We start from the raw sequence: 13,782 nt of genomic DNA, 5'->3' as shown, positions 1-13,782 counted from the left end.
GCACAGTGTGCTAACCCTGCACCTGCAGTGCCGGCATTCCGTAAGGTTGGACTCAGCTGATCCACCTCTGATCCAGCTCCCTGCTAAGGGGCCTGGAAAGGCAGCAAAGGATGGCTCAAGTGTTTGACCCCTGTGCCCACAGGAGAGACCTGGAGGAAGCTCCTGGCTCCCGGCTTCAGACAGAGCCCAGCTCTGGCCACTGGGGAGTGAACAGTGGATGGAAGACCTCTCTGTGTCTGCTTCTCTCTTCATAAATCTGCTTTTCAAATAAAAATAAATCTTAAAAGGAAATAAAGGAAGAAAACAGTGGAAATACCCCAAGTGTTTGCTTGGGTCCGGGCCACCCCTGTGAGAGTCCTGGGTGGATCCAGGCTCCTGGCCTTGGCCTGGTCCAACCCTGGCCATTGGGGAGTGAACCAGTAGATAGAAGATTCTTTCTTTTCTCCTATTCCATCTTCTTTGCTTTCATTTATTTGAAAGGCAGAGAAAGAAGGAGAGACACTCTTGCTCACTCCCCAAACAGGCCAGGCCCAGAACTAGGGTCTCCCACGTGGGCAGCAGGAACCCAAATACTCAGACCACCATCTCTGCTTTCCCAGATGCACCATTGGGGAGCCACATCCCAAGGGGAGCAGCTGGGACTCGAACCCTCACCCATATGGAAGCCAGCATCACAGGCTATGGCTTAAACCATCGTACCACAGCACCAGCCCTAGAAGATCTCTTCTCTCTGTGTCTCCCCCTCTTTCTCTGTAATCAGAACTTTCAAATAAATATATATGTATATGTTAAAAAAGAAAGAAAAGATGACCACATCCCGCACGGGAGCAGCTGGATTTGAGATGCGTACCTCTAGCTCCTGGCTCCAGCTCGTTCCAGGGACTGATGACGACAGCTTGAGCGGTTGGACCCCTGTCACCCACGTTGGAGACCCGGAGTGAGTTTCCCCTCCTGGGTCGGGCCTGGCTCAGGTCCCACTGCGGCTGCAGACACTGGGGAATGAAGCAGCAGGGGGCATCTTTTTCTGCCTCTAAAATATTATTATTATTTTTTTTTACAAAAATCTGAGTTCATGGAATATGTGTAATGTGAAAAAAAGTATGCATATACTTCAAAGATGTTTGAATCCAATAAATTGAGACCCTTAACACCCATTTTTTTTTTTTTAGATTTATTTTATTCCTTTTGGAATGTTAGACACACAGAGAGAAGGAGAGACAGAGAGGAAGATCCTCCATCTGATGATTCACTCCCCAGGGTACCACAATGGCCAGAGCTAAGCCAAACCAAATCCAGGAGCCAGGAGCTCTTCCGGGTCTCCCATGTGGGTGCGGGGTCCCAAGGCTTTGGGCTGTCCTTGACTGCTTTCCCAGGCCACAAGCAGGGAGCTAGATGGGAAGCGGGGCCGCCAGAACACAAACCGGCACCCATATGGGATCCTGTCATATGCAAGGCAAGGACTTCAGCCACTAGGCCACCATACAGGGCCTGACTCCCACATTTTTTAAGGAGCCTGCTGTACCAACCACAGAGGGCAGCTGTGCCACCTGCCCTGAGAGTTAGGCTGATGTCTGTTTACATCTGTGCACTAGACAAGTTGGGGACTGCCTGCAGGTGGCAAGAGCAGCAGGCAGGAACAATTTGCCGGGGGGGGGGGGTGGCATGACAGATAATGTTCCCTGTCTTGATTGTGGGGGTGGCTGCATGGGCATCATTTAGTTCAAAACTTAACCACAGTGCTCTAAACCTGCCACAAAGTTGCTATTAGGTGCTCTCAAAATTTAAGTGTGTGTACCTATTTGATCAACACAGTCAAGTCTTCTTAGGTTATAACCCAAAGTGTCAAACATTCAGGAGTGCTGTCTGAGGTCATTAGGACTGATGAAGAAATCCTGGGAAGAGACCATCCTCCCATCCAGAAGAACTGGCTAGCTTGTGTAAATGGAGCTGGAGCAAACTTCCCACAGCCACGGGACACCTGTCATGCACACCTGGCCAGCATCAGCAGCAAAAGCCACACCCATATAGCCATCCTGACACAAGTTGGATGCCCAGGAGTGCTTTATGCCCATGACTTTCCTGCCTTAAATCCATAAGCCTGTCACATCATGGAAAATGCACTAGACTGTCGGGAGAGATCCCACACGGCCAAGATTGTCCAGGCCGGGAAAGTCGATCTGAGGGGCCAGCCCCGGTGAGAGGAGGCAGGGCATGACGTGGCATCCTGGATGGGATCTGAGGGTGTCACAAAGGACATCTGGGCAAGGTGTGGACTCTGCTGCTCGTGTTGGTGGGGGACAGCACACATCCTGGGTGGGGGGACAGTTCAGGGTCTCCAGCAGGCTTTGTAGCTGCAGACTGTCCTAGAGCATACACACTGGATCAGTGAAAACACAGCAAATCGCGCTGGCTCCTGGCTGGCGTTTTCGGGGGAAGATTTGCTGGTGGCGGATTCCATGTCTGTGGCTCACACCGTCTGTTCTCGCATCAATTTTGGTGAGATGCGCTGTGCTGGGGAGCTTCCCATTACATCCCTGAGCGCATTCTCTCCTCGTTTTAGCGTCTATAAAATCTGTCCTCCGGCCCCTTCTTCATCCTGCTGCTGTTTGCTGGGGCCTTGGTCAATCTCGTCTGGAGAGATGCTTCCAAATTTTTTGTTTGTTGTTTTTTTTTGTCCCCTTCCTTTTTCTTATGTAACACTTATTTCCCTATTTATTTGGAAAGCAGAGGGATAGAGAGAGGGAGAGACACACATCTTCCAGCCATTCACTCACTCCCAAAATGCCTGTCCCTGCTGGGGTTAAGCCAGACCCAAGCCCACGCCAAGCACTCCGTTTGGGGACTCCCACATGGAAGCAGGAACCCAGGTACTGCCATCGTCCACTGCTTCCGCAGGTACCTTAACAGGGAACTGGACCAGAGTGGACAATAGCTGGAGCTCACACTGGTCTTCTGAAACAGGGTACAGGCATGACAAATAGCAGTTTAACCCATGATGCCACAATGCCTACCCCTCAACATTTCTTAGTGATATTATTTGTCTTTTATCAATACTCAAATTCTGGCTTTTATGTTCCTCTTTTACCTGTTTTATTCAGTGCCCCCTGTTAAAGTTGGGTGAGGTTATTGTTGATTTGTTTTAGTTATTTATCTAAGGAACAGAGTGAAAGAGCTCCAATCTACAGACTTGACACATGCACCTGGGCCAGGTCCCAGTCCCAAATGCCTACGGCAGGGATTAGGCTGGGTCAGAGTCAGGAGCTGAACATTCACTCAAGGTGCCCCCACAGGGTGGCAGGCACCCCAGTCACTTGAGCCATCACCACTCACCCCCACATTGGCAGGAAGCCAGCCAATGTCTTAACTGTGAAGCCAAACATTGCAACCCCCCCAACAAAAAAAAATTGTGAAGGTGAATTTGTGAAACGTGTGGGACTCTTCCCCAGCAAACCAAGCGAGCCGTGTTCGTCTTGGCATAGCTCTGAATTTTCTTCCAGGCGGTGATGTATCCTCATTCCTGCCTCGGGATGAATACACGCTGGAATAGAGATTTTGCTTTCCAATTTCTGACACAAGAATCAGATGATTTTAGAGCCCACCAGCACTTTAAGCTTAGGACCAGAGGGTATTCTGACCTCAGACTGACCTGCATGTTTTTCCCCTTCTTCCGGTAGCTCCCCCACCCCATCCTGGATCATGACGTGGGGAGATGACCCTGGCTCTGGCTGGGCACTAACTGTGCCCCATGCCGCCTTCTGTGAAGCACTTGGCACACACTGAGCACGCTGAGTTTCCGATTTCTGACATCCGGCCTTTGGAAGGCACTGCTTGGCACACAACAAGCGTGTGGTAATAAGTTGTGAAAATCTAATGATTTGGGAAATTCTCGGTCTGACCAGCTTGCACAAGGCGCTGGGCATAGGAACGTCCAGGTGAAGCAAGTGTGGCCCAGGGACAGAGCCAGCTGCCTCCTGGCTCACCAGCATCTTGGCATGGGTTCAAATCCCAGCTGCTCTGCTTCTGATCCCAGCTTTCCTGCTGCTCCCACACCTGGACGAAGGGGAAGCCATTTGGAGACTGGACCAGCAGATTGAAGATCAGTCTCTGCTTTTCAAATAAAATGCAAACCAATCAAGATCGGGCCTAGGGATGCTGCAAATCCTGGGAAGCAGTCAGGGGCTAGTCCTTCCTCATCTCGGGTCCAAACCCAGCCCCCTCTGACCTGGACCCCTGAGGGACAATGCCCGGGCCAAGGCCAAGGTTTCTGAGGATGACGCTTCCCATTTGCCATGCCCTGGCTACCTGCCACAGCCTTGCCCAAGACCCTTCCCTCTGAGGGGCAGCCACCTCCACCCTGCTCTGAAAGTCAGAGCTGAGTCCTCCCTCAACCCTTCGATGAGTGGGAGTGGAGGGGCAGACGGGTGGTTCCCAGCCCCTCAGAGTCCCCAGCAGGCGCCTGTCAGATGTCCTCAGATGCTGCCTTAACCCTTCTGGCCTCTACCACCCTACCCTCTGGCTAGGCACTCCCCTGGCCCACGCTGGGCTCTCAGGGCATGAAAGAGAGGCGGCCACCCTCGTCTTCTCTCCCAAGCCACCTTGGAAGGTGTCCAGCAGAGGCACAGCCAATGGCCTCTGGGGAGCAAGGGCGTGGGGACTACCCAGGAGTGGATACCCCTCTCCTGGGCCTCCTGGGTGCCAGGGGCTACAGTGAGGTGGGATGGATGCAGAGCTGGGAGACACGGAGGTCCTGTCTTGCACCAAGACCATGCCAGGCAGAGGCCCTGCCCACACAGAAGCCTGTGCTGTGTGTTCAGTGCCCATTGTTCCCACTGCTCAGAGTCATGGTTGTGGCATGCCCTTTACCTATGTGGGAGCATCCATATAAGGGTCATACCCAGGTCAGGCACCTGGGGACCAGGACCAGGAGGTAGTCCAGGGTTCAGAACTCAAGCAGCAGGGCTTGTCTCCCCCTGCCCGCCTACCACCCAATGTAATGTCAGGAGGGGTGGCTTTTCAAAGTTTCCGCCCAGCTGATCACTGCCAGGTGGGAGGGACAGGAGTGCCTCCACCCCCTGCCAGGAGCCCTGGCTATGAGGTGGGGCCTAGGGGTTCCAAAGATGCATCTGGAAGCAGAAAAGTCAACCAAGGTCCACTCCTGGGACATTGGGGGTGAGAGTCCAGCCTGCACCTGCCAAAAACTGGGTCTACACAGCCAGCCAGTAGTCACTGGCCAGGAGTGGTGGACATTGAAGTACATGGCAAGGAGCTGTGGCCACTGATTCATCCCAGGCTTGGGGCCAACTGTGGTGCAATGGGTTAAGCCACCACCACTCACATGAGCATCAGTTTGGGTTCGAGCTGCTCCACTTTCCATCTAGCTCCTTGCTAGAGCACCTGGGAAAGCAGCAGACAACAGCCCAAGTGCTCTTGTGGGAGACCTGGATGGAGTTCCTGCCTCCTGGCTTCAGCCTGGCCCAGCCCTGGCTGGTGCAGCCATTTGGAGAAAGAAGCAGCAGGTGGAGGTGCTTCTCCCTCCCCCTTCATCTGTAATCCTGCCTTCAAATAAATATATCCAGCCGCACTGTATAGATCAGGCTCCAAAATGTGCTGGGATTAAGTGGGTCTTAAAGATTTATTTGTCGGGCCCGGCGGTGTGGCCTAGCGGCTAAAGTCCTCGCCTTGAACGCGCCGGGGTCCCATATGGGTGCCAGTTCAAATCCTGGCAGCTCCACTTCCCATCCAGCTCCCTGCTTGTGGCTTGGGAAAGCAGTTGAAGACAGCCCAAAGCTTTGGGACCCTGCACCCACGTAGGAGACCTGGAAGAAATTCCTGGATCCTGGCTTCAGATCGGTATAGCATTGGCCGTTGTGCTCACTTGGGGAGTGAATCATCGGATGGAAGATCTTCCTCTCTGTCTCTCCTCCTCTCTGTATATCTGACTTTCCAATAAAATAAATAAATCTTAAAAAAAAAAAAGATTTATTTGTTGGGCTCAGCACGATAGCCTAGTGGCTAAAGTCCTCACCTTGAACATGCCGGGATCCCATATGGACACCGGTTCTAATCCTGGCAGCCCCACTTCCCATCCAGCTCCTTGCTTGTGGCCTGCAAGGTAAGTGGAGGATGGTCCCAGGCCGTGGGACCCTGCACTCAAGTGGGAAATACAGGGGAAGCTCCGGCTCCTGGTTTTGGATTCACTCATTGGCCATTGCAGCCACTTGGGGAATGGGCCAGCGGATGGAGCATCTTTCTCTCTGTATCTCCTTCTCTTTGTGGATCTGATTTTCTAATGAAAATAAATGCATCTTTTTAAAAGTTCTTTTAATTTTAAAAAATGATTTCTTTTTATTTGAAAAACAGATTTTTTTTTTTCCTTTTCATAAGCTGATCTGAAGTCAGGAGCCAGGAGTTTCATCCTGGCTTCCCATATGGGTGCAGGGCCCGAGGATGTGGGCCCTGCTCTGCTGGTTGCCCAGGCCATAAGCAGAGAGCTGCATTATAAGTGAAGCAGTCGGGACATGAAGCCAGCAGCCATATGGAATGCCAGAGCCAACAGGCAGAGAATTAGCGTGCTATGCCACTGTGCCAGCCCTGGGGCTTGGGGTCTTATAGACTAAGGGTGGGGCTGAGAGGCACTTATTCAGCTCTGGGCAGGTTTCCAGGTGGGTCCACAGTGTCCCCCATCCTCACATTGGTCAGCGACATTCCTGTTCCTCAGGGAGTTTTGATTATGGCAAAGTGGGCCAGGGGCAGTGGCCTCTGGCTGGAGCTCTGGCTGATATACGTGACCCCATGAGGCTGCACCACAGCCTCCAGCCCTCCTGGCCGTTTTAGTAGGAGCTTGACTTAACGATCATTAAAGGCAGAGCAAGGGGACACTAAGCTAGGGAGATGGGCTGGGAGCCCATGGAGGCAGCTGACTGCACTCAGAACCAGCAGTGAGCCCCTGCACACAGGCCCTACCCCAGGGGGTCTGTCTGTGTACACCCAGACAGGGCACAGGCGGGGGTAGGGGGCACACTGGATTCCTGAAAGGCACCTGTCTAAAAACATTGCCTGCCTTCATAGGAGGCGTAGGTCAAGCTAGCCACTGCCTGTCCCCTGGGGGCAGGGAGACCCACCTGCCAGATCAATGCCCCAGCAGCCAAGGTTTCCCACTCTGATTACAGAAAACCCCTGCATGTTTGCTAAACAGGCCCCAAGCAGCACTGGGAGGCCCAGTCCCGGGAGCTCCCAAGAACGGGGCCAGGCCCCACAGCCTCCCCCATCGCTTGTTGAGGACCCCATAGAATGGTTTCCAGCTCCCAGAGGCACAGTGAGGGAGGCTGCCTTACAGGACCAGCCTGGAGGCCACTGCATAGCCATTAGATAGGACCAGAGAAGGCACACAAGTCCCCAGGGTAGCCTCTCTCAAGGGCCCGGCACCACGGCCGAGTGGCTAAAGTCCTTGCCTTGCATGTGCCAGTATCCCATATGGATGCCGGTTCTAATCTCAGCGGCCCCACTTCCTACCCAGCTCCCTGCTTGTGGCCTGGGAAAGCAATCAAGGGCTGCCCAAAGCCTTGGGACCCTGCACCCACATGAGAGATCTGGAAGAGGCTCTGGGTTCCTGGCTTCAGATTGGCATAGCACCAGCCATTGCAGCCACTTGGGGAGTGAATCAAAAGATGGAAGATCTTCCTCTCTGCCTCTCTTCCTCTTTGTATGTCTGACTTTTCAATAAAAATAAATAAATCTTAAAAAAAAAAAAACACTCAGAGAGCCTGGTGAACACTGTCAATGTCAAGATGAAATTCCCTGTGTGAAGATTTAACAAGAACCAAGGGAGGCCATGCTCATTGTCACTAGGGCCTCAGGCAGAGCCACCGCCCCCGTGAGGGTCCAGATCACCATGGCCTTCCACAGACAACACTTCTGCAGGGACGGCACCTGTCTACCCCACTGAGGAATACCCCTTAGCTCAGGGGTTCTTGTGGCCAAGGATTGTCATTTCAACATAGCATCTGCCCACCTCCCAGGGTCTCACTTTCTTTCTTTTTTTTTTTTTAAGATTTGTTTATTTTTATTGGAAAGTCATATATACAGAGAGGAGGAGAGACAGAGAAGATCTTCTGTTCATGGTTCACTCCCCAAGCAGACGCAAAAGCCAGAGCTGAGCCGATCCGCAGCCAGGAGCCAGGAGCCTCTTCCAGGTCTCCCACGTGGGTGCAGGGTCCCAAGGCTTTGGGCCATCCTCGACTGCTTTCCCAGGCCACAAGCAGGGAGCTGGATGGGAAGCAGAACCACAGGATTTGAACTGGCGCCCATATGGGATCCCACGCGCGCAAAGTGAGGACTTTAACCACTATGCTGTTGCGCCGGGCCCAGGGTCTCACTTGTAAAACCTGCCCTTGCTCCACCTTCCTGAAAGACACACACAGCTCACCAGGGCTGCCTGTTCCTGCCCATGGGGCTCTTCTAAGAGACTCTCGTTAGCAATGTCACTTAATCAGGGACACTTCAAGCCTGTTGGAGGTAAGGGTGGGGCCATCACCCCAGGTGTACTTGGCCCTGGCATCCTCATGTTGCAGCCCCAGCCCCCTTGGCCCCTCCCTCTGCTCAGATCGCACCCCGCAGCCCTGTGTGGCAAGCACTAGCCACTTTTCAGAGTCTGGAATCTTCCAACCAGCAGCCCCTTGTGGGGGAAATTCAGGGCACTGCCCCTCCCCCACAGGCTGCATGGCCCAGGGTGCCCCACATTTAATGCCACAAACTCAAGGATACCTTTTAAGGTTAAAGAGAGCCTCAGAGGTGGCGTGGACACCCTGGTGGCCACATCGTCCTTGCAGCTTTTCTTAGCTTCACTTCCTGCACTTTCATCACCCAGGAAAGGCAAGGCTTCATTGAGACTCCAAGCACCTGCTCAGGCCCCCACCCCACCCCACCTCACCCAGGACACACTGTCCCAGAGCTCAGGCTGCGGGTCCCAAGCAGCAGGTGGAGAGAGTCAGTGAGGGTTGTGTCAGTCCCATCCATCCGAGGCCGTGAAACCCTCCTTCCAGCCTTAGGTCAGGCCCAGGGATAGCTCTGCCCCTCATAGGTGAGCCACCCCTGCGAGGCATTACCCAGGGCCAGCAGCCATGCGCAATGGCTAGACCTCCTATGAGGAAATGGTTTCCCTCCAGGTCAAGACTAGAATCTACTGTCTCAGGAAAGTTCTGGAATCCCAGGCCTGGGTCATCAGGTTTCATGGACCTAAGGCTACAGCTATTGATGGGGGGTGGGTAGGGTGGATGTTTAGTCTCAATGACCTCTTACAAACAAGGTTAAGTCTTTGCACTTTCTGTGTCCAGAGCAGCAGGTGGAGCCTACCTTTATGCCCACCAGCCCACCCCTCCCAGAGCAGGTGCCTACCCTACCAATTGCCTGCCCAGGTTCCACGGTGAGCTGGGACGGAGGTCTTGACATTACTGTGGCCCAAGCGGCCAGCCCGGCCCTTGTACCCTGAGACTAATAGGAGAGGTCTAGTCCCCAGGGATGGGGGTCAGCTATGTCTGTGTGCACGCCTGCAAAAAGGGCCTGGAAGAGGGGAGGGTGACTCAAGGTGGGCCCACACCCAGGCAGCCTCTCTTCCATCTCACCTGGGGCCAGGGCCAGTGCAGGCTCCAGCAGGAGTCTGGGACTAGACTCAGAGTGGAGGCCTTGAACTTCCCTGACCCTCAGGGAAACCCAGAAGTAGCTCTCTGCAGGTGAAGGGATGTAGCACGCAGACCCTGCCAGCTGTTGCTCAGGCTGAGCAGGGAGTCCTGGGGCAGGGCCAGAGATGACAGCTCACCCAAATTGGGGACTGCTGGTCCCCAGATGGAGCCAAGCAGTTTGCAGAAGGAGGGAGCCCCTGTCCCTGCCAAGGTCCTGGGAAAGTCCCTCCAATGCCCCCTGCTGTGACTTCCCCTCTCTTTCTTGCTCAATCCCCTTGGGGGAGAGCCGGTGGTAGGGGTGGGCAGAAATCTTGCCAAGCATTTCAGCCTTGGTTTCTGGCAATTTCCTCACCCTTCCTGGATTTGGCAAAGTCTGGTTCACCCCACCTTGGTGGGGGCTGGCAGCCAGGTGGGCCCATAAAGAGGGCACAAACTGACCTTGCCTTCATTTCCTCCTCCTGTTCTCACGAACCAGGCCTGGCAGCTGTCCTGGCATCATGGCTCTTGGGCTCCTGTGGCTGGGCCTCATCCTGCTGGGGGCCCTACACACCCAGGCCCAAGAACTCACCAGGAACCCTACCCCATCTTCACGCCTGATCCCTGTCCCGTCTCTACACAAGATCCAAGTGCAGAAGAACTTCCAGAGTGACCAGGTAAGGGCCCCGGAGGGGCCAGCTGCAGTGGTTGGGGGCTAGAGAGAGTGCAAGAGGAGGCAAGAGTCTTGGGATTGTGGGGAGACATGGGCTTCTGCCTGGGCCTGTCCCCAGGTCCCTCTGACCGAGGCTCCACACCATCTCCCTGTCCACCCACCCTATCTCGGGGTGTCACCGCTGTAGACTTTCCCAGTCCACACTTGTTCACTCCCATCAGGCTCCAAAAAAGCCCAGCAACCTCCTGCCCAAAGTTGCCCCTGCTGCTGCCAGGCTCAGGGTAGTCCCTGCCAGGGCTCCTGTGGGCCTTAGCAGTGCAGGCCCAGCCTAGGGCCCCATTCAGCAGCTAAGAGGAGCTCCAAGGGGCCAGTGTGGTGGAGCAGCAAGTTAAGCTGCTTCCTGCAATGCCAGCATCACAGATTGAAGCTCTGGTTCGAGTTCCAGCTACTGCACTTCTGATTTAGCTCCCTGCTCATGTACATCTAGGAAGGCACCAGAGGAGGGCTCAAGCGCTTGGGGCCCTGCCACCATGTGGGTTGACCTGGTTTGAGTTCCAGGCTTCTGGCTTTAATCTGGAGCAGTCCCAGCCCTTGTGGCCATCTAGGGCGTGAACTAACAGATACAAGATCACTCAGCCACTCTTTGTCACTCTGCCTGACAAATAAATGAATACTTTTTTAATAAAGTCATGTGACCATCAATATATGGATTTAAAAGGCAGAAGAAGAGATCTGGGTTGCAGCCTGGGCTGTTCAGACAGGCCAGTGGGGACAGAGCAGGAAGCATGGCTCCGGGAGCCAGGGCCTGGGCTCCACCTGCCATCAGCCCCCTGCAGTTCCAGGGCAAGTGGTACGTTGTAGGCCTGGCGGGCAATAATATCCACAACGGTGACCAAGAATATCAGCAGATGTATAGCACCACCTACGAACTGAAGGAGGACGGCAGCTACAACGTCACCTCCACCCTGCTCAGGTGAGTGCTACAATCTCCCATGGCTCTCACTGGCAGACAGACGGACAGACAGAGTGGCTGAGATGTGGCCGGGACCAAGGGATACAGCTCAGCGCTGACCATGCCTGTTGGTTCCTTCTGCTGCTGATTCATCAGACCCATGTCCCCAAGTTCCTTCCACACAAACGCACAGGGCAGCGAGGGGGACAGACACACCGCCAGAGACCATAGGGTGTCCTAGAATGCAAGTGGGCACACTGGATCCAGCCTAAGGCCCCACCCAGGTTCTCCTTTGAGGGCTGCCAGGGAGGTGGCCTTAAAGGGGCCGAGCCCTCAGTAGGAGTAGATTGAGTCATCATCGGGCCCTTGGATGTGTGTGTGGGGGACCCAGCAGGGCCAGCCAGGAATAGGTGGGCGTGGAGAATGGGGTGTCCCTGATTGGGCCCAGCAGGATTAAGCCAGGACCCTCCACTCTCCCCTGCTTTTAACCCCACAGGAACCAGCAGTGTGACCACTGGGTCAGAACTTTCGTCCCAGGTTCCAAGCCTGGCCACTTCAACTTGGGCAACATTAAGAGTGAGTCCCTGGGGCTATACCATTCTGTAGGAAAGAAGCCGGTGCTGACAGGCTGGGAAGCAAGGCCTCCATTTCCTCCCTGAGCCAGGGTGTGGCTGACCCCTCGTCTGCACCTGTAGGTTACCCTACCCTTAAGAGCTATTTGGTACGTGTGGTGAACACAGACTACAATCAATCTGCCATCGTGTTCTTCCGAAAGGTGCACAAAAATAAGAAGAAGTTCTTCAAGATTGTCCTCTACGGTGAGTCTTCCCCGCCCCCCCACAGCCACAGTCACTCTGGGCAGGGGCAGGGGCAGGGGAAGCGGGGAGGGAGTGGTCTTGCCACCAGGTTTTCCTGTGAGGGGGGGGTTGAAGCTTCACCCACCCTCCTCCCTTCCCCAATGTTCACGGATTGGTTTCTGGCCACTTACTGGCCATCTCGGCCACAGGGAGGACCAAGGAGCTGAGCCCTGAACACAGGGGGCGTTTCAGCAGCTTCGCCAAGTCCCTGGGCCTCACCGACAACCACATTGTCTTCCCTGCCCCCATCGGTAATGGCTGCTGAGTGACCAGGGTGGGGTGAGGGCACCCTGGGGACTGTCCCTATCAGGGAAAGGGTGGAGGGAATGAGGGACAGTCTGTTCCTAGGCCTTGTCTCTACCATCCCTGGGGGCCCAGCCTGGACCATCCTACTGTCCCATTCCTGAAGGGAACTCCCTCCCCTGGCCGATCTTCCACAGTGGGACCAGTGGCAGCCCCAGGGCATGCAAGGCTCCTGGCGGTTGGGAGCCAGGACCTCCCGTTCTTACCCACTTTCTCTCCCCACCCCCCCAGGCCAGTGCATTGATGATTGAGTCGGCAGTGAGTATGGCTGGGCAGGGGGCTGCTGGGAGGCAGGGACATAGAGGGCAGGGGCTCAGGGCTGCCTTTGCTCTCCCCCTCCCGCCATCACCACTGCTGGCTTTACACACCCCCACCATCTCCCTCACAGGTGCTTGCGATGCTCTGCCTCACCTCCATGCCATTGGCCTCTACATGAGGGTGATTGCTCCCTTCCCTCCCTGCCATCCCAGCAAGGAGAGAGAGGCCAGGAGCCCCTTCCACATACAGCTGCTGCCCACGCCGCCCTGCTAATGGAACCCACCCCACCCTCACCTGTCTGCTAAATAAACACATGCTCCCAGCCCCCGCCCCAGTCTGTACTTCTACCCCTGGGGCACTGGGTGAGAGAAGGCTCACACCAGCATCACACCCAGGTCTGTGGTCCCTGGGGGAGATTCCGGCCGCAGAGTGATGACATCATCATAAGGGGGAAGGCTTCAGGGTTCCAGCCTGTCACCTCCAGCAGGTGCAGCCTGCCGCTGCCTACAGAGGGTGCCCAGTCCACTGGTAATCCACAGGGATCCACATTTCCTGTCCCCCAGCAGTGGCCCAGGCAGGGCTATCTGCCTCTTATTAGCATCCCCTGGATGCAGGCAGGCAAAGAAGGGTGCACAGTGGATGAGGCGAGCTGCACCCAGACTGAGGTCACTCCAGGCCGAGCAGGGGTGGCCCTCGGGCCCAGGCCCCGCCTTCCCTTCCCCTGGTCAGGATGCTGCACCTCACCCCCACATGTCCCATCTTCAGTCACCTCCAGAGCCCCCGGAAGGGGTGCAGCTGTTGCCTCACTAGGTCTGCACCATCAGCGGGAACCCCCTTCCCAGCCTCTTCACCTTTGTTAGGTCAGAGGTCCTTGATGGGGGACTGGGATTACCCCCACCCCTCACCCCCCAGCAGACAGGCACACAGCCTCACTCATCCTGCACGAGGCGAGGGCTAATTTACCTGAGGCTGTGGCAGCCCGAGACCCAAGCAAGGGCTAGGTCCATGTCCATACCCAGGGTGGCCACAGCCAGACAGGGGCAGTCAGGGCAGCTGGCCCAGAGCCCATCAGCTGGCTCAGGGGCA

General features: G+C 55.3%; 1 protein-coding gene across 1 annotated transcript; it reads left to right on the top strand.

Moving 5' to 3' along the window:
• Window positions 1-3,360: 3,360 nt before the first annotated feature.
• On the top strand, window positions 3,361-13,018 carry LCN2 (lipocalin 2). The gene is made up of 8 exons (XM_041004574.1): window positions 3,361-3,849; window positions 10,153-10,330; window positions 11,163-11,299; window positions 11,775-11,854; window positions 11,974-12,096; window positions 12,285-12,386; window positions 12,670-12,696; window positions 12,827-13,018. Exons 1-7 carry the CDS (start codon window positions 3,746-3,748, stop codon window positions 12,687-12,689), a joined length of 744 nt encoding a protein of 247 aa, XP_040860508.1. The 5' UTR covers window positions 3,361-3,745; the 3' UTR covers window positions 12,690-12,696; window positions 12,827-13,018.
• The last annotated feature ends 764 nt before the right edge of the window (window positions 13,019-13,782 follow it).

The sequence above is a fragment of the Ochotona curzoniae genome, unplaced genomic scaffold (assembly GCF_017591425.1).
Source record: "Ochotona curzoniae isolate NIBS_2020 unplaced genomic scaffold, NIBS_Ocur_1.0 scaffold_3208, whole genome shotgun sequence".
Classification (NCBI taxonomy): domain Eukaryota; kingdom Metazoa; phylum Chordata; class Mammalia; order Lagomorpha; family Ochotonidae; genus Ochotona; species Ochotona curzoniae.
The sequence above is the reverse complement of the archived record's forward strand: the minus strand, read 5'-3'. Positions and strand labels throughout refer to the sequence as shown.

What these genes read in the sequence shown, in the direction of transcription:
- LCN2 (XM_041004574.1), top strand. Translation starts at nt 3,746, where the DNA reads ATGCCGCCTTCTGTGAAGCACTTGGCACACACTGAGCACGCTGAGTTT. An exon ending in CTTCAAGATTGTCCTCTACG is followed by an intron (nt 12,097 to 12,284) that starts GTGAGTCTTCCC and finishes TCTCGGCCACAG; the next exon opens with GGAGGACCAAGGAGCTGAGC. An exon ending in TGTCTTCCCTGCCCCCATCG is followed by an intron (nt 12,387 to 12,669) that starts GTAATGGCTGCT and finishes CCACCCCCCCAG; the next exon opens with GCCAGTGCATTGATGATTGA.